Raw genomic sequence first — 27,745 nt, 5'->3', positions numbered from 1 at the left:
AGTCGCGGTTGGAAAAATTTGAGTTTAAGGACACTTCGGAGAGGACTTTAAGCAAACCCCTTTAGACTTAAAGGGGTTTTCGGGCCAACACCCACGGGAGTACCAGAGTACTCGAGTTACCTCACACAGGGAAGCCGGGTGCATAGGTGTCAAAGGGTGTCGGGAATCGTTGTCGTTTTCAATGGCAATCTGCTTCAAAGTGCTACTGCCGTGGAGAAGAAGTGTCCGGTGTGATCCAAGCCTTGATCGAAGATGTGTAGAACCTGAAAGTAGAGGGGACAGAGTCTGGGTCACTAGCCAGTGACCATTGGCACAATAGGCGAATGCCCATCGATTTCGGATGCTTCAGGTGATGAGAGGTGAAGATTGACTCCACTGCCACGAGGACCAGGAGACGTCAACGACAACCAGAATTCGAAGGCGAGCTGTTCCTCGAAGGCTGTCGAGTGCTGGGGTGTCAGTTCTCGGATTGGAACCAACAAGTCTTGGGAACTGCAAACCACGCGGTGAGAGAATAAAGGCTTCGGTGTGGACCAGCAAGGTCCAGGGGACTCCCTAAGCGAAGGAGAGTCAGGGCACCTCTGGAGCAACCAGGAACGCCTGCTAAAAGTACGAGTACCCTTCTGGAGGACCCACAAGTCGACGGACAAGGGATCGTGAAGGGACCTCGAGAGGAAACACTTGGAACCAGCCCACTGAACAGTCGGAGAGTGTAGGCCAGTGATCTTCAGTGGAATCGCTGCTCGGGATCTGGACTACAAGTAGCCCAAAGCACAGCCTCAGGGAATGTCAGGAAACGTGTGCAGCTCCAAATGGTCAAGGTGTCCAGGGGTTCGGGTTGCACGGTCGCCACGAGGGCTACGGGTCTCAGGTTTGCTGACAACTTGGGTTAGCCTCGGGGATGCTTGGAAACCCACCTCCTGTGTGGCAGAAGTCTTCAGTGTCCTCAGGAGCTTCGGAGATGCCAACCGGACAGATGTATCTTTTAGTTGCCTGTCAAGCAGGGGAGTAACTCCTTTACTCCAATGGGAGATTCTTCAGTCATCTTGTTGTCTAGATCATTGAACTTCCAGGATTCAGTATCAGAGTTTTCTTCCAGGTAAATCTAAAGTCCTGTAGACAGGGGTTCCTACTTTATACCAAAGTAAGGGGTGGGACAAACTCTGGGGACCCGCCTATGGGAGGGTTAGGACAGAAGGGTGGCTACACCCATGTCATTTGTCCAGTTTCGTGCCAGAGCATGAGCAAATGGCTCCTGCAACCGGTTTGACCAGGACTTGACCCAGGGACATCAAATGTGCCCCAGGCTCAGACTTCAAAGCACTCCTGGAGTGCACCCACCCAGCCCCGATACACTACATTCTGTCTGAGAGGTGGTCACACCTCCCTGTGACAGGAAACCTATTGTCCAGGCCTCCCCTGCCGGAGTTTAGTCCAGCAGCAGGAGGGCAGACTCGTCTCTGTGGCTGGCAGCATCCATTTTGTGATGCCAGGGCTCTTTAAGCTGGTACCGGGTAGCCCAGTGTGTACATGTTTCTACCTCTAGTAGGGTGGAACCATACCTCCCACACTAGTTACTGGTGTGGGGGTATGATTCCAAGGTGTTTGACACCAAACACGACATGTTTCAGTGCAGCCGTTCCAAAGTTAGCATTTACCGCGAGACGATAATGCACTTAAGAGTATATGGTATGGCTGCATCACAGAACCCAGAGAATAGATTCCGAAGGCTGCAGAGGGGCTCTGCTCATGCAGGGGCACCCTCTCACATAAAACCCAGCACCCTGCCTTCAGGATTGTAAGGCCTGCCATAGGGGTGACTGATAGATTTATATGTGCAGTGATAGGGGTGGATATAGTGAACCTATATCCCAGTAAAGGGTGCTTACACCACCTTACCCAGGCTGCAGTAGCAGACCTGTGGTGTAATTTTGGAAGGCTTCCCAGGGGTGGCATAATACATGCTGCATCCCCTGGTAGGCCTCCGGGGTACCTATGCCCATGGTACATAACGTACCATATACTAGGGACTCATAAGGGTACCCCAGCATCCAATCTGGAGTGTACCTAAAGTACATGGAATCAATTTAGAGAGAAAGCAGATAGGCTGGGGTCCTGATTAGCAGGATCCCAGCCAGACTAAGTAAAAAAACAGTGAAACATCAGCAAAAAGTGGGGGTAACTATAAGAAGCAGATCCTACTCTCCTACATTCTGCATCCCTTGCTATACCTGTTTTGTGTGAGTTGGAGGTATGCACTACTTCTAGCCATGCTTTCATTCTGCTGTGTGTTAGTTGTATGCCAAATCATTTACAGTTTATGAAAGTCAAAATAATTTCCTTTTATAATTCAGGGCAATTGAGCCAGAAGGGCATTTGGGACTAGCCCCAATGGTCCAGAAGAGGGTAAATAGGAGGGGGCAGAGTTATCAAACTTTCACGCAATGCAACACAGAAAGACACCTTGCTGTGCAAAAGGGCAGAAATGCACCATATATAACGTTATGTGGCACGTTCCGATTCTCTCCTTGCGTTGGCACACAATCTGCTGCCTTGCGCTGTGATGCAAAGGACCAAGTGTTGTAGGCAGGATTGTTTTGTGCGTTGTCATTCTTTTTAGTGTGCTGCAGAATGCCACACAATTAGAAAGAGAAAACAACTTGGAGAAATAAAGATAGTTCTCCTCACTGTGCCTCGCCTGGAAAGGCGTAGCACTCTGATGCTGTCCCAAGTTAACCAGTGTTGGTAAATCTGGGAATGAGTCAAAGTCCATGGTTGGATGTGTGGGAACACCCAGGCTCCACTCATGGAACACCTTCCCAGGGCAGAGTCATGCAAGGAAGCCACTTGTGCTGCCTTGGGTTCCTCCAGATGTACCAAGCAATGCAGGGCCACTCAAGGTGGCCTTGCGTTGGTAGGTAAAACTGATTTGGGGATTACGTTGCACTTGCGATTCCTTGCCTGACCGGGCAGGGCAATCCTTTGATAAATCTGGCTCGAGGTTTACAGACTAGCCTGCTGTTCTTCTAATGCTGACTCTGGCCAGAGAAATGCAGCACAGCTGTGTATAAGCATGCACACCCTGCTTTCAGTTTCACCGAGTCTCATACGATGTGTGTCAGTAGTAGAGTAGGAAAGCATTGCTAAAAGGAGCAGTTTGTCCAGGGAGAGAACGGATCTCATTTTCAGCTCATCCCAGATGTCCACTTATTCTTATCCTTGGAAGAACCTTTAGTGGTTCAGTCTATAGGAGGGAGAGAGATGTAGGTGAGAGGTGCAGGGCGAATGAGCCTATGTTGCCTGTGTGTGCACGACCCTCCATACTGTCTGTCTCCTCATACACACTACGGGGCATATCAGCAACGAGGCGATAGAAAATTATCGCCGCATTTGCGGCTGTTTTCGGCCTAAAAGCGGCGATAATTTTATCACCTAATTAGCAAGGTCACGCTAACGCGTGAAACCTTGCTTTAGCGCACGAAATCTTAACGCCCAGCTTTGCATCTCTAATGAGATGCGAATTCGGTGTTCCTGCCCTAACATGACAGGAGAAATGTCACTAAGCGACATCTCTCCTATCATCAAGCCCTACGCTATGAAGCATAGCGGCAAGAAAAGTAGCGATAACCCCTGTTGTCGCTACTTTCCTTACGCCTGCTTCAGGACTGACTTAGCCATGATATCCTATGGAAGGTGGATATCATGGCTAAGTTTGTGAGGCCCTATCAACAAGCTAACGCCACATTTCGTGAGATTATCGCTGGCTTTCCAGTGATAATCTCACGTTAGGCAGTTAGCGCTAGGATTTTTATCGCTTTTGAGATAAGCGTTGCTAATAGCACGCTATCTCAAGCGATAAAAATCCACGCTAGCCGGCGATAATTATCCTAGCGCTAAGTGCGCTTAGCGATAATTATCGCCGGTTGTTGTTGCTATGCCCCTACATGTCTCTGGCCTGTTCCCTGTACCTATCGGTAGTCCTTTGCTGCCCCGTTTTCTTGCGTGGACATGCCGAGCATTCTCAGGTTTTGGAAACCTGCCAGCTATAGCGGTCTCCTGACCCTGGGGAGGAGGAACTTGGGAGATGGGTCTTCTGCTCTCCACTGTAGCCTGGGACTAGAAGTGCAGCAGAGCAGTATACATGCACTAGGGGCATATTTATAAGAGGCTTGCATTGCGTTTGCACCATGCAATGTAGTGCAAGCATGACGCAAACCTCTAAGTCAGATTTCTGAAGCCATGCAAGGCCACTTTGCGTGGCTCTGAGTGGCTTGAAAAATCTGGAGTAACGCAACGCTGCGTAAATCACTGCTTTATTCTGCCCTGGGAAGGCCTTCCATGAGCATTAGATGGGTGTTCCCACGTAACTCATGGATTTTGACGTATTTCCAGATTTACAAGAACTTGTAAACTTGGGGATGCACCAAAATCTTATGCCTTCCATTCTGCACCACACATAGAGGAAGGAACATGCTTCTCAGGATTCTTTTCATACAGAAGGATGTCCCTTACTGCAAAGAAACAAAGCTGCATGGTAGGTTGCCTCCCTGCACAGGTGCATGCATTTGTGCTAGGCACGCAAAAAACGCAAGTACAGGGAAAAAGAGGATTGTGCTGTATCTCCTTAAATACGGAGAATTCCTGCCCTTTCCCTGCCGCGCAGTGCAGCACAGCAATGTAACTTGCTATGCTGCGCTGCGTGATATACTCCTAAATCGGCCTCTTAGTCTCTTTGTTTGAGTGGAACCTTTCTACTCCAATCTCTCAGTGCAGGACAGGGAGGGGCAGGTGTGTGTGTGTGTCATCTGTCTCTCAGATGAAGGGGTAGGCAAGCACTGATAAAAGCATTAGTTTTGCCAGGACTCAAGAAGTTTTCAGTTTTCTTTATTGTGTAAGCAGTCAATATCCTGAAGACAGAATTGCATACAACGCATTCGAATGTTCCTCTAGTGCACTCTTAGAAACAATATTTGTCGCAAAGTCCAAATAAAGGCGGCAATTTATTTGTAGGCAGTTCATGTGGAAACTGTCCTGCTAAATACCCCATGTGCACAAGGCCTCTTTGATTCCCCACTCAGTGCAAAACAAAGCAGGAAGTTGTTTTACGTCTCACCAATTTTAGAGATCGTGAGCCGACCCAGCTGGTGGCGTACCTGACTGTCAGACTAGGAGATGAGAATTACCGGTTGTATTTGTAACATTTGGATTCTGGATTACAGTAACGAGGCCTACAACATGATCTGACCATCTCTGGTGGGCCATATCGGGACCTAACTCCTGTCCACTAGTGAGATAGTGGGACTGCTCAAATCCTTGGCAATACTAAAGTCCACAGTTTAGTAGCAAAAAGTGGGAAGATCTGAGCACTCTCCTGGTCTTCCATGGTCTCACCGTTGATCTTGGGAGATCTTGGGTATGGATGTGGTTGCTAGATTCTGGCCTCGTTGTCCTACAATAAACTTGTGACTCAATGAACCTTTACTGCCTTCTTCAGGCACAACAATGTCATATTCTAGTGCAATAGTTTGAGATTCTAGCACAGTTCTAGAATAATGAAGGTATATGTGTGTGTTCAGATTGCTCAAGGCTGTGAAAGACCAATGTGAAGCATACAGTACACAAGAGGATACAAAGATTGTGTATGTGAGCCCGAGGGTGGGGGGACAGGGGTTGGTCCACGGACAATGCATAACCGAACAATTGGTATATACACTTTTATGTAAATTACAGCAGTGAAGATGTCTTAGAGTTTGAGGGCTGCACTCACAACACTTTCATGAGAGTTCCACACTGGGGGACCTCCTAGCATGGGACTCGCAAACAGAGAATGTGCTAGCAATGCCTTTTGAATGCAAGGATTAAGGCAAGTTTTGGTGGGAGGGTGTTTGTCCTTTTATGCTTATGGACAACCCATGATAATGCATGGTCAGCCATGTGTGATCATGTTTTCTCTGTGCTTGGCCATTAGGGAGCAAAGTGAGAGGGATTGGGCGCTATAGTGGGGGGCAAACTGTTGACAAGTATGAGAACAAATGTTAGGGATTTGTAGGGGGCATTGATTTTGCCATCTGAGCTTTTGCTGGAAAGGAGAGGTGGGGAGGGGCTCTGACTGGGAGACTGTACGGGTTGAATAGGTGAGGTCTTTCTGGTGGGGAAGGATAAAGTAACAGCAGTGAATTGAGTATGTTTTTGCAATAGTTGAGTTCATCTGACAACAAGACAATGTTCAAGGTTGTGACCGAAAGGAATGAGATGTTGAGGAGAAGATAGATGCAGTAACTAGGGAGTGATGATTGTGGGAGTCAAAGTAAACCTCCAGACTCAATGTAGAGGTTGAGAGAAGACTAGGCTAGAAGGACACAGGCTGGGATATGAGAGGTGGCCGTGGCCACTGAGTGCAAGTCACTATACCCAGGCAGGAATGTGAGATTGTCCACCCCTGTTATGAGACTAGCCCAGTCTGTCTCTATTGAAAGAAACTGGCGACTCTTTACATACTTGACCCAGCTGCTTCGCCTCGCAGGCCCTTCCGGCCACCACTGCCTTTTGTCTGTCCATTAGTTCCATGTCCTTTGGTAAAAAGGTCCCTTCCTCGCAATTCCGTCCATCTGATTTATTTGAGTTCAGCTCGTGACTCCCACAGGACCCCATGGCCTTTGTGACTCTGGTTCCGCTCCTTCAGAGATCGCTCATCCTGCAAAAATGGATAGAGGTTTTTAGCAAAGGCTGTTCAGTTGGAAAAACATAGCAATTCTTCAGTACAGAGACATCCTCAGGGACACAGGTTATGTTTGATTCAGTTGCCAAACATCTCTTCTGCAGAGTGACCTACAGGGGCTGTAGAAGAGACAAGTCTTCAGTCGGTTTCTAGCCCAGAAGTCTTCTTACTCATCGGCACTCGCTGTTCAGCAGCTCATTCTGAACAAGGGTCCAGGAGCTCACAACAAGCATTGCTTGCTTCATACCAACGCCTACGAGCAGACACTCCAATTATAAGTGATGGGAAATGTGAAGTACAGGATTTCCATTTATCTGGCTGATGTCACACATGGAACAATACAGCGGGTTTGCTGCTTAGACCAATGGGTCTACCTACCCCATGCCTCACTACCCTGCTATCCCACACCAATGAACCCTGGTGCCCCTGGCTCTTTTATTTCTACAGAGGCTGAACCCAAGATGCCCTGTAGGCAGATGACCCTTCATGATGCTACAAGGCTACAGAGCTCTAGGCCCAGGCGAGCCCTCGTCCTTCTGCCTCTTATGCCCAGTACCCGAGAGCCATGACCCATAGCAGGACTTCATGTGCCCAAACAGGGGCGCAACCCAAACTATGACCCGGAATTCATGTCAACCCACGGGGACGGGGCTAAGACTTCAAACAATGGGACAGAGTTATCCTTTGAGCCAATACAAGAAAGTTACAGCACATTGCGCATTATACACCTATTGGTCAAACATGATACAATTACAACAAAAGTGTTTTAGTGGATTTCACGAGGCTTATAGTCTGCTGACATGTAGAATGGATTTTACAATGTTTAAGAGGCTACTGACAAAGATCTTTAGAAAAGCGAATGAGTGACTTGACAACTAAAAAGCCGCTTCTGTAGATTTCAACCTAAAGCAGTTTACAACCAGCTGTCACAGAGTTGTTTCAAGACAATGAGGCTTCCCATGCTCCAAAAGAGTGCTTCTGCGAAAAGAGTGAATTATTTGGTAATTCAGTTTACACAAAGACATTACTGCTGACTGCTGGCCACAGGTATGCTTCAGTCTGCTCATCGGGAGATTGCAACAGATGTGTGGTGGGGCCGCCCACATGTATAGGTCTCATAATATTGAGCGTATTAAGTTAATAAACCGGATTATAGGATGTAAAACTGGCAAGTCATAGGCTTGATTCCTGATACATCTTCACCTCCTCCTGAGATGCAGTAAGCGAGGGGCACAGTTGGCACTAATACCACCTCCTATTTACTCTGCCAGGAATCTGAACCATCCTAAATAAAAATAAAATAGTGAAATAGTGAAATAGTGTCCTATGTTGATCAGTTCTCATATGAGATGACTGAACATCATCCATGCAGGTGGCCACCAAGCATGAAGAACTGGCCCTAAAGGTAGGAGCTTGAAATAACATTGCAACAAACAATGTTCTAGCGTGCAAGGAATACAAGTCCCAGAACACCTAGGGTGCGTGGCTGACGGGCAATGTCCTGCAAAGAGGTTACTCCAACAGAAACAGAAATAATGCCTCCTAATAACAATGTTGAATAAAAAACATGCTTTCAATTCTGTTGAGGCCCCAGCAAATAAAGTGTCAAATTCACAAAAATATGAATGTTATTTCATCCAGGGATAAAGGGTGCATTATAATTTGCAACACTTGTTATGAAGTTCAACAAAACTAAAAGAATGGCTGCCATCTTGTCTATATTAGTTGTTCCAAATGTCTAATAATGACAGCTGGCCTGGGTAGCACAAGGGATACCCATGAACGGGGCACAAGAGACACCAGGCAGAGGGAAAACCCCACGAGACATCCATGAAATCAGTGATTCACACATCGGTCTGAGAAACAGACCGTAGAGCGTTTTAGACGGACAAGGTATGACTCGGATTAAACAAATTACATAACCAGACTTCACATCGATGAGCTATGGCTCAATCTACCCAAAGGTCAGGCACCAGGCACCTCGGCTGTCCCTCGGGTGACGATGCTCCATCATAAAGGAGCCACAACCCATCCTTTCTGCCCGATGTCTTCAGAACTTGCCACCAGCCCTGCGTTTAGTGCCCGAGGGCCCCCTCTAAATATACTGAAAACCAATATTTGCAAGATATTAGTTGAGTTGTTACTTAAAAGGTCCAACAAATGCCCTCAGGCCTCTTGGCATTGAACTGACTATCAACATCAGTAAAGATATGAAGCTAATCGGTAAAATAGACACATTTCAAGAACCCTCCTAAACACAGAGGGGTCCTCTATTTTGTCCAGGCCTTGACGGATTGCATTCCAAACAGAGGGAGGAACAAAGGAGAAGGCGCTTCGTGACAAGTCATGCTGCCCTCTCCAGAGCCCCTCACAGCTTGCAAGCAGCCGGTTCAGGAAGGCCTCTGTTCAGTCAAGAAATAATGGTAGAATGAACACAAGATTCCATGGGGCACAGAACAAGGAGGCTGCTCATCAAAGTGCTCATTTGGAGGTCACAGGACGACAGCAGGATGCGCCAGGTGTAAATGCCATCATAGTAACTTGTCTGATGTCCTTCAAAACAGCCACTTGCGCAATCTCAGTGCCTAAACCAGGTTTAAACTCATGTGGCTAGCATCTAGTTACTGGGGATGGTCAAGATGTTTGGAAAGCGTGTGCCAGAACTTATCACCAATTTTAGTGACTGCTCGCAAAAGAAAGATGAGCCGACAGTTGGCTCCTGCCCCGAGGCCCACGCTTGATTTCTTAAAAATGGGTTTTGACGGCCCCTCTCTTCCATCAACTCGCGACGGTGACAGATGAAAACAGGTGTTAAAGATAAAGATGTAAGCAGGTGTAACGGTCCCATCTGGACGTACGACTTTAGGAAAGTAAACTAGGAGTAAACCTTCCCCTCTTCCATAATCATTTGGACAGGTGTTAGAGGAGTAAAAAAAAGTAGGAAGGTTTGTAATTATGCTGCATGAGACAGGATGGAACCAGAAGCTGTCAATACAATCATGAACAGCCCTGAACTTTGATCTCATAAGAAAGGCCAAATTCTTGCAAACAACTTGGGAGGGGGAATAATCATTTTTACAAAGGGCAGATGGTGATGTACATATGAAAATCGCTGCATTCATCAATAAAAATGTATATAATAAATGTATATAAATATCCTGATAGGGTGGAGTTGACACTTCAGTCTCATAGTTTTTTATTCCAATGATTTCCCAGTGCTAAGAGGTTTCTTAACACCTTTAGTATCAGGAAGTGTGTAGAGGTACATCTAACTTGGACCCTGGGCATTTAACAGGGTGGAATTCGGTCACAGGGACAAAATTGGAGCCAGGAACCTGGGCTTAACTTGTTTGTGGTCAGGAGAGGCCAGTGATTCCAGAGGTATTACAATATGGTTTCTATGATTGCCACCCGTGTCTGGGAGCGGGCATTCGCAGTCTATCCAGCTCACTTAGGAACGGATTCTATGCAAGTCTTCTCTTTTTAGAAATAACATGCGCTGAGAGCGCACCAATTTATTGTTGAAAAAGTAGTGTTTTCTGTCAACTAATATTAAAAATATGAATGTTGTTATTTCATCCAGGGATAAATGTGCATTATGATTTGCAACATTTGTTATGAAGTTCTCCAAAACTCCTTTTAAAAGAATGGCTGCCATCTTCTCTATATTAGTTGTTCCTAAATGTCTGTAACTATTTTTTAATTGTATTGTTATGTGATGAAGTAAAATACATATTTTTATCTTGTTTTTATTGAAATGGTCAGTCGAACTGTTTGATGCAAATATTGTAAAAGCGCTGAGCTCCTAACATGTAATTTGTAAGAGTGCACCACGTGCAGTTGCCCCTAAGATTAGACAAACAAAACAAAAAAACCTCATTAGAAGTATATTTTAACTAATTCACTAAAATTGCCATGGATTCCCACTGAATCACATGGAAACTAGATTCTCCAAACAGGTAAAGAGAATTGATAAGTTTTGCCAAGAGTGGTATTTACACATGAAGCCACATACATTTTCCTAGCCTAAGGGGGGAACGTTTGACGCACAAATAATTGAGCATACTAAAACACATATAAGCACTTAATATGTAGGTCAAAAGAGAGTCAATTACTGGCCAGTAAAAGCATGGAGCACTCCATTGTCTTCAATGGAGCTCCCAACATTCCAATATTCTTCTAATAATGGTTATAGTAATCACCATCTTTCCCCAACTCACTGAACGATGTATCCAGCAGGGGTCACCTTCCAATACCTCACCAGATTGAGATTTGTAGGTTGATGGGGTCACAACCCTGTGGTAAAATACAGGATTTTCAAAACCCTTGAAAACTGAGCAAATGTAACTAAACTGAACTAACAGTCAACAAAGTTCTTATAAAAACAGGTGTCCACTCAGACAACTAAGTGCACCAATCCCCCACTATCCAAGGAAAAAGGAACACCACTGAACTTGTGCAAATGGATAGAGGAAAAAAACACAGGCCCTCAACAAGGGGTCTGCTTAACAGTTGCGGCACTCAAAAGGAGGGGGAAAAGGTGTGGGTGCGCAGTTTCAATGCGCGGCCTAGCCCTTCCATGATGATATCACCCTAGGACTAAAAACTGCAAACTTTCATGAACTGGTCAGAAGAAACAGAGCTACCAGAGGAGTGTAGATGACTCCCAAGGAACTCATACCTAGAACTGTAGTATCGGAACAAAAGTTTTGTATATTTATTTGGTCATGTACGATCTGGGATGGATAGTCCCAAACTTGAGTATTACCGAGGAATTATCAAGTCAGAAAGGTTACTAAAAGAGAACTACAGTGCCTGTGTAGGGATCTCTCATACGTTACCTACAGGGACACCAAACAGAACGCCAGCATCCCACATGCACTGCACATCATCGTTTTGCATAGCATATGTTACCAGGACATGACCACAGTCGGCTCCCAAGCCTCAGCCAGGTAATGTTAAGTCTGTTCATTAATCCCACATGCGGTAGGTGCAGACAGGCTTTACTTGTCAGAAGACGCATCCCCTGAGAAAGCAAAATGGCTCATTCACACTTACTTATGAAGAATAAGGGCCAAGATCCAATCCAACAAAGTAGAACCACACAGGGTAGGTAGAAACATAACCCGATATAACACTAGCCCAACAGCTCTATGCATCCTAACTGAACCCACTTGTATCCACCAGAGCTGGGCAGGTTGCGTAGGAAGGGCCAAATAGTGGAAGATATCACATGGCCTGAGATTTCAAGGAGAACATTTTTGGGGAAGTGACAGACTCGGTGCTCAAACACATCTGCTCCAGTGCTCATCTGTGGGCTGAGAGTGGCTGTTAGTGTAACTGGGGTGGTCTTCTTAAACAACAAATGGTATATGTAGGGGCACCCAGCTCTGTGATAAAATGGGGAATGGGTCACATGCGGATGCGGGAGGGTTCAATGAAAGTCTCACGACCCCATGTCAGGAAATATGGGACACCAAGGTGGGTCGATACACTTGGTTAGAAGGGAAAGGGGATCCCCTGATTGTATGGAGAGTAATCACACTGTACTCCTCATGTTTCAGAGGAAAAGGAACACTTCTGATGAGCACTAAAGCTAACTGCAGAGTGATATTATATATTCCAGATATGCAATGGGGTACCTCCTCACAAATGGATTATTATTGGCAATTTGATGAGCATGCCTGCATTCAGCTAGTTCCCGGATGGAGGGGACTGTGTTCCCTGGTCACCATGTACACCACAACCCTGGTTATTCCTTGAGAAGAGCTATCAGACCTGTAACAGCACATGTTAAGAAAGAAGACAACCTTGCTGCACCAAGCTCAACAAAGGAGAGCTGCGGACTATTTTGGCTGGGCACAATTTGAAGACATTCCAGAAGAATTTAGATGTCCATAGAAGCATAGCTGGGGTCAGAGGGGTGATACCCTTCTTCACCCTGCATACAAAAGTCAATGCCTGCTGGAAGATGCTCAAAATGATGAACAGCACTGAACTCGGCCCCAATTCTATCAAGGAAGAAATGGGAGCAATATGCCTCATGGCAATGCAGCACTGATATGTACTGGACTTAATGACCGAAATTGAGGGACGGGTCTGTGCCATGATTGGAGTAGTCTGCTGTATGTTCATCCCATGGAATGACATGAAAAATGGGATAATAACGCTTGCCTTTCAAGCACTGCACAATCTACAAAGAAACATGCAATGAGTCAGGTGCCCCTGACCAGGACTGTTTTTTAATTGGTTCCCAAGATGGATATACGGTTAATGTAAATCACTGTTGCCAGTTATCATTATGTTGCTATTGGTATGTGGGGTTATACAATTGGGGATCACCTGCTGAAAAAAATGCAGTCCTTAAACTGCGAAGATTGCAGGTAATTAGGAAGGCAGTTATTGTCAAAAGCGACCATAAGGAACTACAAGCCACAAATAATGTAATTGTCCAAATGCATGAGTTTAGTAGTGTAGTTGAAGAATCAACTAGAGGGGGGAATGTTAATATGGAAATCAATGCATTCATCGATAAAACTTAAATCGCGTCTAATTCAAGTCACATTACACATGCTCCGTGTAGATGTCAACTCACCATCCACAACCACTGCTTTTATTATTTTACAGTCTGTATACATAATGACTAGTATGATAAAAGTATGTGTTATATGCAGGCTGCTCTCCAGCACCGGCTGAAGGATTCTAATGGGCCCTCCTGAGTACCAACTACCCTATTACTGAAGAGAGCTTAGCACAAGGATCAACTAGTAACAACTGTTCAGGTGAAAGGTATTCTATTGTTTGCAAAAAATTGTAACACACATGATACATTTGTTTTGAGCCTTAAAACCCCTCAGTATATGTTATCCCCCTAACAAATCACATTGAGAAAGAATTCTATCATTGCTGTTTTGTATTCTCTCTCTCTCTCTCTCTACACTCTTCCAACCACTTGTTTCCTAACAAGCAAGTCTTTCCTAGCCTCATGAAAGGACTCAAGCCATAAATATGTGTTAGAAGGAACTACAGTTATGGCACACTGTGTTCCCTGCATTATATCAGACTATGCTTGGTAGACCGTGCAACAGTGCTGTATGAAGGCTTCAATTTTCCATACGATACTAGTCAACACAGCAGTTTCTTAACTTTTTTGTCTAGACAGGCATGATGCAAGCACAGTTCAATATCAAGTCTCCATCAGTGCCCAGGCTGTGACTGTTTATCCTCTCTTTACACAGGAGACACTTGTTGACCACAAATTGCTGGTACTGGGAAAACATTGCTTGGGATTCACTTTTCTAGATCTGTACGTCAGCTTGTCTCTCTTCTTTCCTGCTATAATCTCTACATTTCAATTTCCAAAGAGACAGTGTCTAAAGATGCTACCATGTAAAACTATGGCATTCCATGAGGCAGAGCTAAAATCCTCCACTTTCCTCTTCACCTGAAAAACATAATAAAAATGAAAGAGAATTTTCGCTGATGGACCTTTTCTATCAACAGCCACATTCTAGCCCATCACTCATCTAGTTCAGGGAGATATATTTTCTTTTGTTACCTACAGTCCTATAAATGACTTAGGGCCTGATTTGGAGCTCAGTGGACAGGCTACCCTGTCACAAACCTGACGAATAGCCCGTCTGCCATATTACAAGTGCATTATATTGAATGGCACTTGGAATACAGCAGATGAGAAATCCGTCCCGTATGCTATGGAGTAACCTGTCCTCTGAACTCTAAAGCAGGCCCTTAAATGTGCATGTGCTCCTTTTTTCACCTATGACACAAGCACTCCCTAAGCGAAGCTCACGTACTGTTACCTTATGGACCCATATACACATAACATCTTATTTGCTCACTGTAAAAATATTTGCTGCTTTTTAAGGCCGGCCAGTCTAATAGAAGCAAGATATTAATTTATGCTTTTGTTATCTTTTTTTAGAGTTTAAGGCGCGCCAAAGGCAAGCCCGTCTGCGCCCGTCCGCGCCGGACCCGCGCCCAGCGCCATAACCCCTGGCTTAGCAACACAAGAATGGATCAGATACTCATCGGTTGACTTACTACAGCTGAGACCCTCTAGTGGGACTGCTTGTTCACAGTATGATCCCGGCGCCAATACCGGAGTGATTAGCACTTGCTGCCTTAGCTGTAAGTCTTTTATACCTCTTATTAACATCAAATCCACCTCATCACAAGCCTACAATGCCAAGACTAAGAACATTACTTTCTCACTTATTAATGCGCGCTCTTTAGGCAGGCACAGGCAGGAGATTGCTGACCTGATTCAGAACAAGAAAATAGATTTGCTCTTTATCACAGAGACATGGATGGACGAGGCGTCCGACCCTGATCTAGTGGTGGCAGTGCCGCATGGCTTTACTGTATACCAGCAAGATAGACAAGGGAAAAAAGGCAGGGGCTTGGCAATTATTACCCGGAACACTTTCCCGGCTAGAATTTTTCCCATATTCTCTAAAACATGCGAAGCCCTACACTTCGCCATTAAGCTCACCCCCTCATATAATCTCAAAGGAGCACTTATTTACAGACCACCGGGTGCTCGTTCTGAATTTCTGTCCACCTTTATGTCGCTTATGGAACCCCTTGCAATCGAAGATACCTTTATGGTCTTGGGGGACTTAAACTTCCACCTTGAAAAAATGGAAGATACCGAAACCCTATCTCTTATGGCTGATCTTAGCACTCTAGGATTAACCCAGTTGATAACAGTACCCACACATGAGGCTGGTCACACATTAGATGGCATCTTTTCTAATACTAAAGAGATAACAGTAAATGATATACTGCCCCTTACTTGGTCTGATCATTTTGCCATCCTGAGTAACATTTCCATTACCCAGGCCTATATACCTAATCAGGCTCCTTTAACTCAAGAACTTTTTAGAGTCTGGAAGGATATTGATAATGCGACCCTAAGGGTATCCCTAATCAACTCCCGTCCGACCATTTCTGCAGACTCCAATATAGCTGCGCAGCAATTCTCTGACTGGCTAGGTAGTGCAGTGGAGACACTGGCCCCTTTTAAATCTATCTCCAGAAATAGGAAAGTGCCCTCTGCACCTTGGTTCTCTGAAACTCTAAGAAAACAAAAACAAATCTGTAGGAACCATGAAAGAATTTGGCAAAGGTCTTATGATAGCGAAAGTAAAATCTTATATAAAAAGACATTGGTCATCTATAAAAAAATGATCAATGAGGCCCAAAAAAAATTTTAAGGGGAACAAATTGAAAATGCAAAAAGCTCTAGTAGGCAATTGTATGAGGTGGTGAAATCTTTGGCTGGGAAATTACCTGACCTGATCCCCTCGCCCTCTCAGGCGTTCTGTGACGCTTTGGCAAGTTTCTTTTTCTCGAAAGTAAATTATATTTACTCCGAGTTTTCAGTGATCGATAAACTAATGACCTCGGTATCTAGTCCCCTAAGTAAACACCTTGAGTGCTCACTAGCTCAATTCAAAGAGATAAATGAGGATCAAATAGCTGACATCATCAAACTCATTAAAACAGGCTCTGCCCTTGACCCCTGTCCCCCTAAGATTTTTTCCCCAATAATTGATTTGATCAGCGAAACCATCATGCAAATTTGTAATGCGATGTTTAAATCGGGGATTTTCCCGGACAGGCTAAAGAACACGCTATTAAAACCACTTTTTAAGAAGCCTGGTTTAGATAAAGATTCGCTGAAAAATTACAGGCCCATTGCCAGCCTGCCTTTTTTAGCCAAGGTGGCCGAGAAAGTAATGAATGATCAACTCTCAGAATACATTGAACAAAATGTCTTGCTTGATGACTCTCAGTTTGGCTTTCGGAAAATGCATGGCACTGAGACCGCGCTAATCAAAGCCGCTGATGACATTAGAACTATCAGAGACCAGGGGGCACGGCGGTACTGGTTCTGCTGGATCTGTCTGCGGCCTTCGACAAGATCAATCACTCCATCTTGATTGACCGTGTCAGAGAGTTGGGCATCCACTCTAGGGCTGGAGCCTTGCTTGCCTCCTTTCTGTCTGGCAGAACCCAGGCCGTAACACTGGGGCCATTTAAATCGGCCGACCTGGCTTTACCCTGTGGGGTTCCTCAAGGCTCATCCCTAAGTCCGACACTTTTTAACATCTATGTGTCGGACTTAGCTAGGGTTATTAAGACCCACCGGATGAGCCTTACAACATATGCCGATGACACCCAGTTGGTGTTAGCCATCAATAATGATGGAGAAAGGGTAGCGGCTCGGTTTCAAGAAGGCATGCTGGCAATTAAGGAGTGGATGGCCTGTAATTGCTTAAGGCTGAACTCCGAGAAGACTGAGGTGATTATTTTCGGTAAACTATCACCTATGTGGTCATCTATTTGGTGGCCCCCATTACTCGGAGCTATACCAACTCCAGTTCAGAAGGTCAGGAATCTGGGTGTCATCTTTGATGAGAAATTAAATTTTGTTAATCACGCCAATCAAACAGCATCCTTAGCATTTTACAAACTTAAACTTTTAAGAAAAATAATTCCATTTCTTCCAGAAAGTGCAAGGAAAACTGTAGTGAGTTCATTGATATTGTCATCTCTTGATTACTGTAACGGTTTATTTGCAAATGCTCAAGGTCGGGTGGTCGCCAAGCTACAATTGGTCCAGAATGCGGCTGCAAGACTGCTATCTGGGACCCCCAAATTTAAACCGATTAAGCAAGTAATCAGGAATTATCATTGGTTGACGGTCAAAAACCGGATCAGATTCAAAACTTTGTGTCTTACCTTTAAAGCCCTCCATCAGCTAGGGCCGGAGTTTCTTAAATAGAAGCTCGCTCTCTATTGCCCTACTCGACAATTAAGATCCAAAAATCTACACCAACTAGTGGTGCCACGGACCAAGACTGTCACCTGGGGAGATAGATGTTTCACTAACACCGCAGCCAGACTTTGGAACACTCTTCCATTGGTGATTAGATCTCCACCCACATTGTTCCAATTCAGGAAATTGTTGAAAACCTGGCTGACCAATAGCTCCTCTCCTCACCTCATTACCTTTAATTCGCCACCGTCCTCATGGAGGCATTAGTTGAGTCATAGCGCCAAGACGCCTATGGGCATACGTTGCGCTTTACAAATCTTAAAAATAAATAAATACAAACCAAACAAACAGTTGGCAATCTCCAAACAACAGATGTATGAAAAACTGTTGCCTTAAAAATGCTATCAGAGGAGAACTAAAGAAAATTCTAAATCTAAAAACGTAAAACCTTTCTTGTTTCCATCAACTACATTTACTTTTGCATATTTTTAATGTTGTCCGTATGGTATCCTGGGTTCCTGTGGGGCGAGGTATGTGTTTAAGCTTAATAAAATTAAATGTTAATATGTCATTTAAGTCCATTTTATTTCAATCAGTAAAGTAACTGTGTTATAAAAAACATTGTATAATGAACTGTACCGCAAAGTCAAGACCCTATTAGTATGGATGAACTTCACAAGATGCAATGCTGCTTTTATATACATAATATATGACCTTTTTGCTGGCATCCACTTTTTGCACAGGTTCATATAGCAGTCTACCTTTTAGTGTGAAGATGCATGAAAATATATATCGAAGAAAAAGCATTGGTTGGTCTGATTACTGGCTATTTTTTGGAGTGGGCGAAGAATTTCAATCCGCAAGCTGAGTTAAGGAGCTTCACCCTCTCCGTGTAGAGTTCCCAAAAACTCAGCAAAGTGACGCGGAATAGAGTTTTTTCTCTGAGTGGCACGCCAATGGTAAGTCTGCGGGTGCTTGCAAGAAAAAATCATGAGCTAGACCTCCTCCCAGCGAGATTTCTCATCGCGGGTGGTCGTGGCATTTAACGACTGCTCGTGTTGAGAAATCTGCCATTTGCATTGAGGAATCTGCCATAGAATGTCTACTCGAGTGTCGGAAAGCAGCTGTGTCACTGGCGGGATGCATAGTGCCATTCGCACTGATTTTACAGCACAGTACAAACTTCTGGCACTAAAAATCAGTGCAAATAGTGCAACTTAACAAGCTCACACTGATGGAACTCGTGGAACACAGCAGAGTTTTTAGTGGCACTTTGTAGTGTTCCACTGAGTAAAACTCAGCGAACTCAGCCCAGGAAATATCTGTATTATACAAAGAACCTCATCATGGGATAGTTTTAGTGATGTCTTTCGAGTCATCTCATTTAAAGATAGTATGGGATGACTTCCCCAGATAATTACAGGAATAACTAGCTCAGTTGGAAGTCATAAGATGACTTCAAAATGACACCAGGAACATCTTCCTTTTTGACTTGGGTCCACGGCATGTATAAAAACATACCTCTGTTTCTGAAATTTTTCCAACATGTGTCTTGCCTCCAAAACATGGTGTGGCATCGTATTCGGGGTCAGATAATAATGGGTGAGGGGTTTGTACGCTTTCTCTTTGTGTGCTGTGCAGATCGAGGACTTCATGGCTTTTATTTTCTGGCAAATATCCCTTTCACACAAAGAAGTGCATCTGTGGGTAGCCCTGGGGCCTAAGTCTAAAATCACTCTCTGCAACTATGTGATGCCTTTTCCGCTAAGTATTTTATGGAACATGGCTTCTAAGGATGTATTTGCCCGGTATATTTTACTATGCATATCCCTGGACTCAACCCAGTTTAATTTATGGGTACCTGATCTCCTTGATGGTGATCTCATCCTCTAAGTAGCGGAGGTCTTGCCCGATTACATTGGGGTCATAATTTAGAAGTTAAGCATCTTGCAATTCGTGAATTAGGACCTCACCTGTCAGAACGGATTTGTAATAATTGGTAAAACATTTGAGTTATCCGGGGCCCCCATCCCACCAGCGTCGGCTGGGAATTGCAACTTCACTAAGCTCAAGCGTCTACGGACTGTGTCCCATATTAAGCTGGTGAGGAGTGTATTCAACATTGTAAAGACTGCTCTCGGGACTACTACAGGAAGGTTAGTAAAAAAGTACAGTAAACGCGGAAGCACAACCATTTTAGAAATTGCTAATCTCCCTGCCACTGATGCAACAACGTCCAAAACGCAACCTCCTGCAGTGCAGAAACCAGGAGACATCTCCCCCCTTAGTAGTGGCATTACTTACAAACCGTGCTTTAGGAAGCCAGTTACAGCAATACAGGATTGTCTCTGCAGGTGGACCCTACACGAGTCAGTTTAGTTGAGGAGTTTGTTCACCGCATGTGAGGAAAGTGAGGAAAACAGCTGTGGTATGGCTCTGATTGCGCTGCATCTCCTGTAGATGACTCATCATCCGTAACTATTCTCGTTTCTCTGAAGGTGGAAGTAGAAATGATGGCCCTCCTCTGTTCCTCCAGTGCCTGCTCGGGTGTTGGGGTCACATCCTGCTTGTATCACTTGGGTTTAGATCGGTGTCGCTGTGATTGTTGCCGCCTAGGTTGGGACTCCTCCGTTTGTCGATGAGCCTTTTGATCGGTAGGTCCGGAATAGTGTGCTCAATCCATTCCCATGCTTTTGCTAGGGTATCAAATAAGTGACTTTTTTGCTGATGCATGATTTTTGGTTTCGCCGTATATGAGTGCATATATTAAATTTATTGCATGCAGATGTTGCTTAATGCCATGATATTGCGCCCTTTGTTTCTGCACTTGAAGTGTATAATCAGGGAAAAAGGAAATGTGTGCATTGTCTTTCGTGACCGGTGCTTTTTCCCTTGCCACTTGCAATATCTGGTCACGGTCTCTGTAATTGAGCACTCTGGCTACGATAGGGTGAGGTGGCATACCCGGTACCCTTCTCCTCGTGGGTACTCTGTGGGCTCAATCTATGCAGAAAGTATAAGACGATCGCCCCGGTGGCCTGAATGACTTGAGCCAAGCTTCTACGTAGAGCGTCGCATTTTGTCCTTCCGAGTTCTCTGGTCGGCCAACATTGCAAACATTATTTCGACAAGACCGTCCCTCCGCATCTTCCACCCATTCTTGTAGAGTTGCGAGCTAATGTTGCATCCTCACCAGATCATTCAAGTGCTCCTTCTGTTTTGGAAGAAGTCCCTGTACTGCTGCTTTGTCGGCAGTCACCTTCTCAGCAAGTTTTTTGTGGTCATCCCGTATGATAGCAATGCCTGCAGTGAGGAAGCCCAGCTCCTGCTCCATCAATGCGTGAGACTGCCAGATTTCTTGCAAGATGAGGTCCAGTTTGTCCGGCTGTGCGCCCTCCACAGCGGGAGGTATCATATTAGTGGATGTGGTAGCTGAGGCTGCGCTGGATACCTCTACATCCTGATTCTTTTCCTTTGTGCGTCCCATGGTGTCGCTAAGCTACTGCGGGTATTAGGTGTGAATTTATGATGTTGGTGCGCTCCTGACTAGATGGGCCATCGGATGTCACCCCTGCAGGAAAAATGCTCTCCAATGCGGTCCCACTGGGAGGCCCGGCCCCCATCACACTAATGGGCGACGCGCTTCGATGGGAGTCTCCTCCGGTTGTTCCAGAATTAACCTTGTCAGTGCAGTTGGGGAGTGTACCAGGGCGCCTCAGTTACGTTGTCCTCACCACAGTGTTCAGCTACCTGGGGGTGGTGAACACCCAAATCTCAAGCGGTGTGCCCCCCTGCTATGAGGGCCGGGGGCCCCCTCCTACCACAGGCCCGCAACTTGCGTCGGATGTCTTCAGGGTGTGCTATTCCTGTAGGGCCGGGCTGCTGCAACAAACAGTCTCTCTGCCCAAGGATGCAGGGTACAGGTGATGCAAGCTCTTATTTCCAGAACACTATTCTGGGCACTGCGTTATGTATTCCAGGCGGGGTCCTGTACCTCAGGTCATCACAGGTGGGTCCAGTCGTACTGCTACAGTGTTGTGGCATCCACCTCCGTGCAGTCCCGACGCGGGCCTCCGCTACCACCACAGGGGGATGCCTGCCCCGCTCGCAGCCAGCTTCAGATAGTATGTACAGACCAGGACATGCTCCAGCTCTACAGTCAATAACTTGTGCCAGCTTGCTCTATACGCATCAGGTAGTTCTGCGCAGTAGGTCATTCAAGGTAGGTCCCCCTTGAATCAAAACCGGCCTTGGCAATGACGTGGGTGTGCAACTGGGGGGGACCCCTGCACAGACAAGGATGATAGGCAGCAATTAGTTCCCGCTACGGACTTCAGCACAGCAGGAGCCGTCTCTGGGCAGCAGTCTCCAAGTGTATTCATCTTCAGTGGGGTATTGCAGCACAGCTCATTGCCAATACCCTCCAGGAGCACTAAGTCCACCCCAGGGGCTTTGCCCTTTAGGGCCGGTACAAGAGCGACCTCCAGCAGCGCTACACACCGGGGGAGTCAAATAAGCTTCAGTGCCGCAGTGGAGGGCGGCCTGGATGAGACTCATCAGGTCAAGGCTAAACGCAGTGAGTCGGCAGCAGTGCAGCTATGTGAATAACACAGTGCAAGTACGGCCCATCCTGGCGTACCGCTGTCGAGTGCTGCAGTGTTCAGCAGGGATCCGGGGACACTCCCCAGACCACCTCGGGGGCAGCAACATGTCTTTGAAGCTCTCCCTTACCGTGGTCCCAGTACCGACAGTGTTTATCAGAGCGTTGCTCCGGCGTTGGAGCAATGGCTGCGATACCCTCCAGATCCAGTGCCGCAGACCGCAGCACCTCCCTGCCCACCTCAGTACAATCGCCAGCGGTTGCTCAGCAGGGGCACAGACTTCTCCTGCTTCTGTAACAGCCAGGGAGAGACTGGTTAAGTGTTCCAGCTCACCTTGCAGTCAAAGAGTGGTTTATACTCCTTCGTCAGTAGAAGTCGAAGCCGCAGAAGGATCTAGGGACCCTTTGACTCATGGGGAGGGCGGTGCCGGCCGTTGGTGGGGTGAAGGATGGTATTAAAGTCCCAACCCATAATTAAGTTACCTTTGGTAAAGTGAGCCACTGTTGAGAAAAGATCTGCATGAAAGGTGTATTTGTACTCATTAGGGCATATATGGAGAATAGCATCAGGAGGAGATTGTCTGATGAGGGTATTAAGGCCTTGAGTGTCCCAATCAAGATATTCGGATGTTCGTAATTGCATGGTGTGAGGAATTCTTAGCAAGATTGAGGTGATACAGAGTTGGGGTCCCTCCTTCTTTTTGAGCTATGTGGGCGAGCGAGTGGTGTAAAAGATGGTAAGTGGGTGTGACAAACTGCGAACCAGAGCAGAGGTGATGTGGTTGGAGTGTACTGGATAAACCATTAAATGCTGTTGCAAAAAGATAACAAAGCATTTCACATGACAAATGTCCAAGATCAGATGCAGTTCATCTGGTAATGTAGTGTGGGCTAGCTCTGGGTAGTTATAGGGGAGCCCCCACCAAATTGCCTTGGGATTCCAAGATACAGTTCTGATGGATGCATTGGAAATAAACTTCAGGCAGTCAGACAGAGGAGAAGTACAGGAAGGGAGCCAGCCCAGTATAAAATGGCGAGGGGATACCACCCAAGATGGTTTGTGCTTCAGAAATTTACCAGACATCTTGCGTGCCTTTGTAGGTGAACAGGAGGTTGAATGGGAGTCCCATCCTATATCCTATATCCTCTCAGCGAAGGTTTGTGGTGATCTGAGCAAATTCCCTGCAGCATGCAAGGGTAGTTGGCGGCACATCCTGGAAAAGAACAATGGTAGAGTACTGAAAGGTGATTAGTTTCTGTTGTTGGGCTGCCGAGAGGATAGTTTCCTTTTTTAAAAAAAACCAAACACTTATGTTAGGTCCTTTCTGTGCTGGAATGTGGAGAAGACCTGTAATAATTATCCAGGCACATTGATGCACGGTTGACATCCTGTAGGATGTGAAAAAAAAGGTCTCTAGGAACACCCATGATGTGAATGTTGCTTCATCTACAGTGATTTTCGAAGTCCTTCAGTTTGTCTGTTAATTCTGTGCATTGCGATTCCAAGGTGACCAGCCATCAGGCGATGTCTTCCTGGTTGTGCACTATAGTAGTGATGTCAATCTCAACTTGGCCATGGTCGGTTTTGACTGTTTGGATAGAGTGTTCTAGTTTTGCAATAAGCGTATTCACATCACACATGTCTCTGTGGAATTCCAGCAAGAGTTCTTAGATGTCAACTTTAGTGGCTGAAGCTTGCATATCAGCATCTACAACTGTGGGGGGATCATTTTAGAGATATCCCCCTAGACCTTTAGTGGTCTGATGTTTGTCTATTTTCTGGGGTGCAGCAGATTTTGATGGAGGACGCCTTGGCCGCTTTGCCTTTTATCATAGCCATTGTTAGCACCTCGTAGTGTTAACGGTGCATCGCTTAGAGGCTGCCGGTGTGTCAGGAGCAATGAAGGGGCTGCAGGGACTTCAGGCCACAGAATGCGGTGAGGGCTACTATGACACCTCACTGAGACATGCTCCTAGGGCCGCCAGGGGTCTGCCAGGCAGATGATCACTGGAGATCACTAAGAAGAGGTCCTGATTCTGGGGGAGTTCTCAACAAGTTAGCCGACTGGCATATCTCCCAATCAGGCAGTGCTATATGGGAACGCGATAGTGGGTTCTGAAGGCGGTATATCGATGGGTGCAAACCCCTTTCAATGCTGTGGGATGAGGTGTGGTGTGCTCTGCTGGTAAGCCTCATGGGAGGCATAAGATAGTTGTAGCATGCTCCGAGAAGGATGTGGTACTGTGGTAAGTGCTGGGGAGCTGCTGTTGGAGGATGCAGAGCAAGCAGGATTGCTAGGTGCTGCCATTTTGTGCCGGTGGTGCTGTGGGCCATTTCAGCTGGGGTAATACTGTTGGCGCTGCATGCCTTCATGAGATGAGCTTCTGGTTCTTGTCCTCAGCATTGGTATGTAGCTTCTGTGGTGTGGAGAGCTCCGTTCCCCATCATGGAGCTCCGCTGATATGGGCGGGTGTGGTTGCTGCCATCTTGGATGCCGAGTCACGGGCCATAAGAGCTCCTGGTTGCTGACAGGAGAGTAGGGAGAGACAGAAAGCCTGCACCCCATGAAGGGCTAGTGGTTGGAGGACTGCTGTTGTGTCGGCCTCGGCGATAGCTCAGTTATTGGAGATCAGACAAAAAATGACATCCTGGGTTCGCACCCTGGCTACGCCCCCAAAGCGTGTGATCTGATCCATGGCAGTTGAGTTTTGTTCTGATTTGCAATCAACTAAAAAGAATGAAGGAGGAGTTTGTATTGGGAGAGATCTGAAGATTAGGGCTTTCAAAAGAGAGGATGGTTTTATCTCTGGTGCTTTCTCTTGAAATATCTGCCTTCTGAATCACTCTGGTCCTGCCTCCTCCATTTGTTCATCTATCATCAAGGATTGCTTTAGAGCCTTAGCGGAGGGAGTACTGGGAGAGAGAAATCTCTCTTGTGTGCAGCACATATAAAGATTATCAAGTGCCGCAATATTAGGACTTTCCAAGGTTTATCCTGCAGCTTAGTGGGCACTGACCAAGTCCATCTTGATGAGCCCTGGCTTGGTCTAATTTGCCTTTTGTTGGCAGTTGAGTGAGTACGTGCTTCATGCCTCAAGTCAATTGGTGCTGATGTTTAGGGGGATTGTTTGTGATAGCTTGCATTGTGGGTGTTTGCCTATGCCTCCCTTTCTTTATTTATTAAGAGGGTAAGTGCTGTTTAGTCTGCACCCTAACACCATTTCAATGTTTACTGCCGGGCTCAAGCCTTGGGAAGAGCCATGGTGCCTTATTGAGGCTTGAGCTTACACACCGGTGTTTATGGCAGAAATGATGCCTCATCTGGTTGTAACTCTGGCAAAGCACAACTCAAGGGTCAGGCCATTGTCTCCACTCTGTCTACCATATAGATTGGAGATCATCACCATCTCTTCCCGGGCTATTGTGTACTTGGGTCAGGTGAAGGAAGATACAGTGATACTTTATTATCTAGGGATATTGAGGAGTCAAGCTGCTCTATCGATCAAGGCACTGTTACCAAATTGCATTAACAGCTAGGGCTAGGTTTATTTTTTATAAACTACATAGTGTCCTTCAAATATCAGTCCTTTCTCTTAAGGCTTTTTTTGCTCCCTTCCTCCACCCATCTTGATACTGGGAGAAGAGAAAATTACCACTCTTCAGGGTTTTCGCTTTTTGATCACCTGGTTTTCGACCTTTTACTGTGGGGGAGCCTCATAATCTGTGGCTCACCCACTGTAAACTCATGGTGAAAGGACTGTACGTGTTTACCACCAGCGCCCGCCTTTTAAGATAAGGTCGCTGTGATGCAGCGAGTGTAAGGGGCACTTGGCTGGTTACATGTGAACACATGTGCACACAAGTAAGGGCTGCGTGTGGGAGACTCCTGTCATGCACATCCCGATAACTGTGCACAATTAGCCTGGTGAAGAAGGGCTGTGCAGGATTGGATATTGATCTGTGGTAGGCCTCATAATGTTACTGTACACTCATAGGGAAAGTCACTTTGGTTTGTCTGCAGTGTCACTACAATATACACCTATGGGGAAGTTTACCTTAGAGTGCAGCTTCACTCCTTTGGCTTACAGAAACCAGGAAAATCAATTTTGCAAGTTCCAAAAAGATCTCTTTATAGCTTATGGGTTATCCAGGATTTTGTCTGGCTGGGAGTGTAGTGATACTCGGGCATTAAAAAAAATACGCGTGTACTGAAGTATGGCCTGATCCGAAAGAAAACCCATTTATTATTATAAAAATGTTAAAGATAGTTAAAAAAAAGAATATTCTATTTTTAAACACAACAGAGCGAAAGCAAGATTTTAAAGCCACCATTTTGAACAATGAAAAAACGAAAGTCCTCTACTCCCCTCCTTCTTAAATGTGTTTTTCTTTTAAATTTTAGTAATTTAAAAATAAAAATTAAAATGAATACTCTTCATTTTATAAATAAACGTTTTTTTATTACTCACCCCCTCTAATTATGAAAACTATTTTTTAAAATCAAAACTCTACCCAACAAAAATAGCTTTTAAAAAAAATTATTTTTTTACATAATAATCACATTTTTATTTTTATTAATTATTATATTAATAACATATTGTCATTAAACACTCTAGTATTATAAATATTACCTGAGTATTAATAGATTCCCCCACCCAAAACCCCAATACCCCATACATCCTGTCCCAGATATACATTTTAAATAATTAAAACAATTCTAAAAACTATTACTCATACTATTTAAAATATAAAAAATGTATCGACAAAAAGATGTAATGGTGGTTGCGTTGTAAAAGTTGTGTTGTAAAGGCATTGCGATGTAATGGTGTCTCCCCCCTTTAGGAGGTCAGAGGTGATTACGCAATATCATCAAAAGGTATTTGCATCAGTCTTATGTATATTTGTAAATTATTGAGTAGTATTGAGTAGTGTGTGTGTGTATTAAATGTACTTTTCCATTTTCAACCGAAAAAGTATTGACTGGACAATCATTTATTGAGTGTTATTACTACAAGCCAGATAATGGTGGTTACTAGCCAACTCCACCTTTCTTCAGTAGACCTTGGACTGCTCTGCTCCGCTAACCTGAGAGAGTCGAACACCACAATGAGGTGTTTGGTTCCCATTGAATGGCAAATGTGGACCCATTACTTGTGCTGTCCACAGAACGAATTGCCTGTTTCCTTATTGAGGCCTTCACAGAGACAGTCGGGTTTCTGTAGTACACCCCTCAGTAATGACACAACAAGAAAATGGGACGGAAGATCCCACTGAACTCCTTAAAACTCTCCCTCTTTGACATTAAGCAGCTCTCTGCAGGTTTCTCATATCCACACTGTTTTCAGGATACCGTGGCTTTCACTGGACAAGAAGGCAGAAGGTAGTGGTCAGTGTGTGGGCTGAGCATTCTGATAGGCTCTTCTGAGACGTTAGCACGTGGTGGAGGCTGAAGAACCACAGACTATGTGCATTTCTATACATGTCTCTGCACACCACTGTGGTGGCGGTATTAGGATTTTGACATTGATATGCATGCCTCTGAAGGGTAAGCATGTGTTAGGATCTCAGAAGCACCAAACTATGGCACAATTATGATCCAGAAGGAACCTTAGTTCTGAGACA

The 27,745-nt window shown here is 45.4% G+C and overlaps 1 protein-coding gene across 1 annotated transcript in view; it reads right to left on the bottom strand.

Annotated features, from left to right (window-relative positions):
- The window catches only part of LOC146808477 (transient receptor potential cation channel subfamily M member 2-like), a 1,642,641-nt gene that overhangs the window by 1,553,813 nt on the left and 61,083 nt on the right, over nucleotides 1–27,745 (bottom strand). The window contains exon 2 of the mRNA XM_085623575.1: nucleotides 6,499–6,694. Within this exon, the coding sequence (XP_085479701.1) occupies nucleotides 6,499–6,651 (153 nt within the window). The 5' untranslated portion in view covers nucleotides 6,652–6,694. The remainder of the gene's footprint in view (nucleotides 1–6,498; nucleotides 6,695–27,745) is intronic.

This window comes from Triturus cristatus, chromosome 8 (genome assembly GCF_964204655.1).
Source record: "Triturus cristatus chromosome 8, aTriCri1.1, whole genome shotgun sequence".
Classification (NCBI taxonomy): Eukaryota; Metazoa; Chordata; class Amphibia; order Caudata; family Salamandridae; genus Triturus; species Triturus cristatus.
The sequence above is the reverse complement of the archived record's forward strand: the minus strand, read 5'-3'. Positions and strand labels throughout refer to the sequence as shown.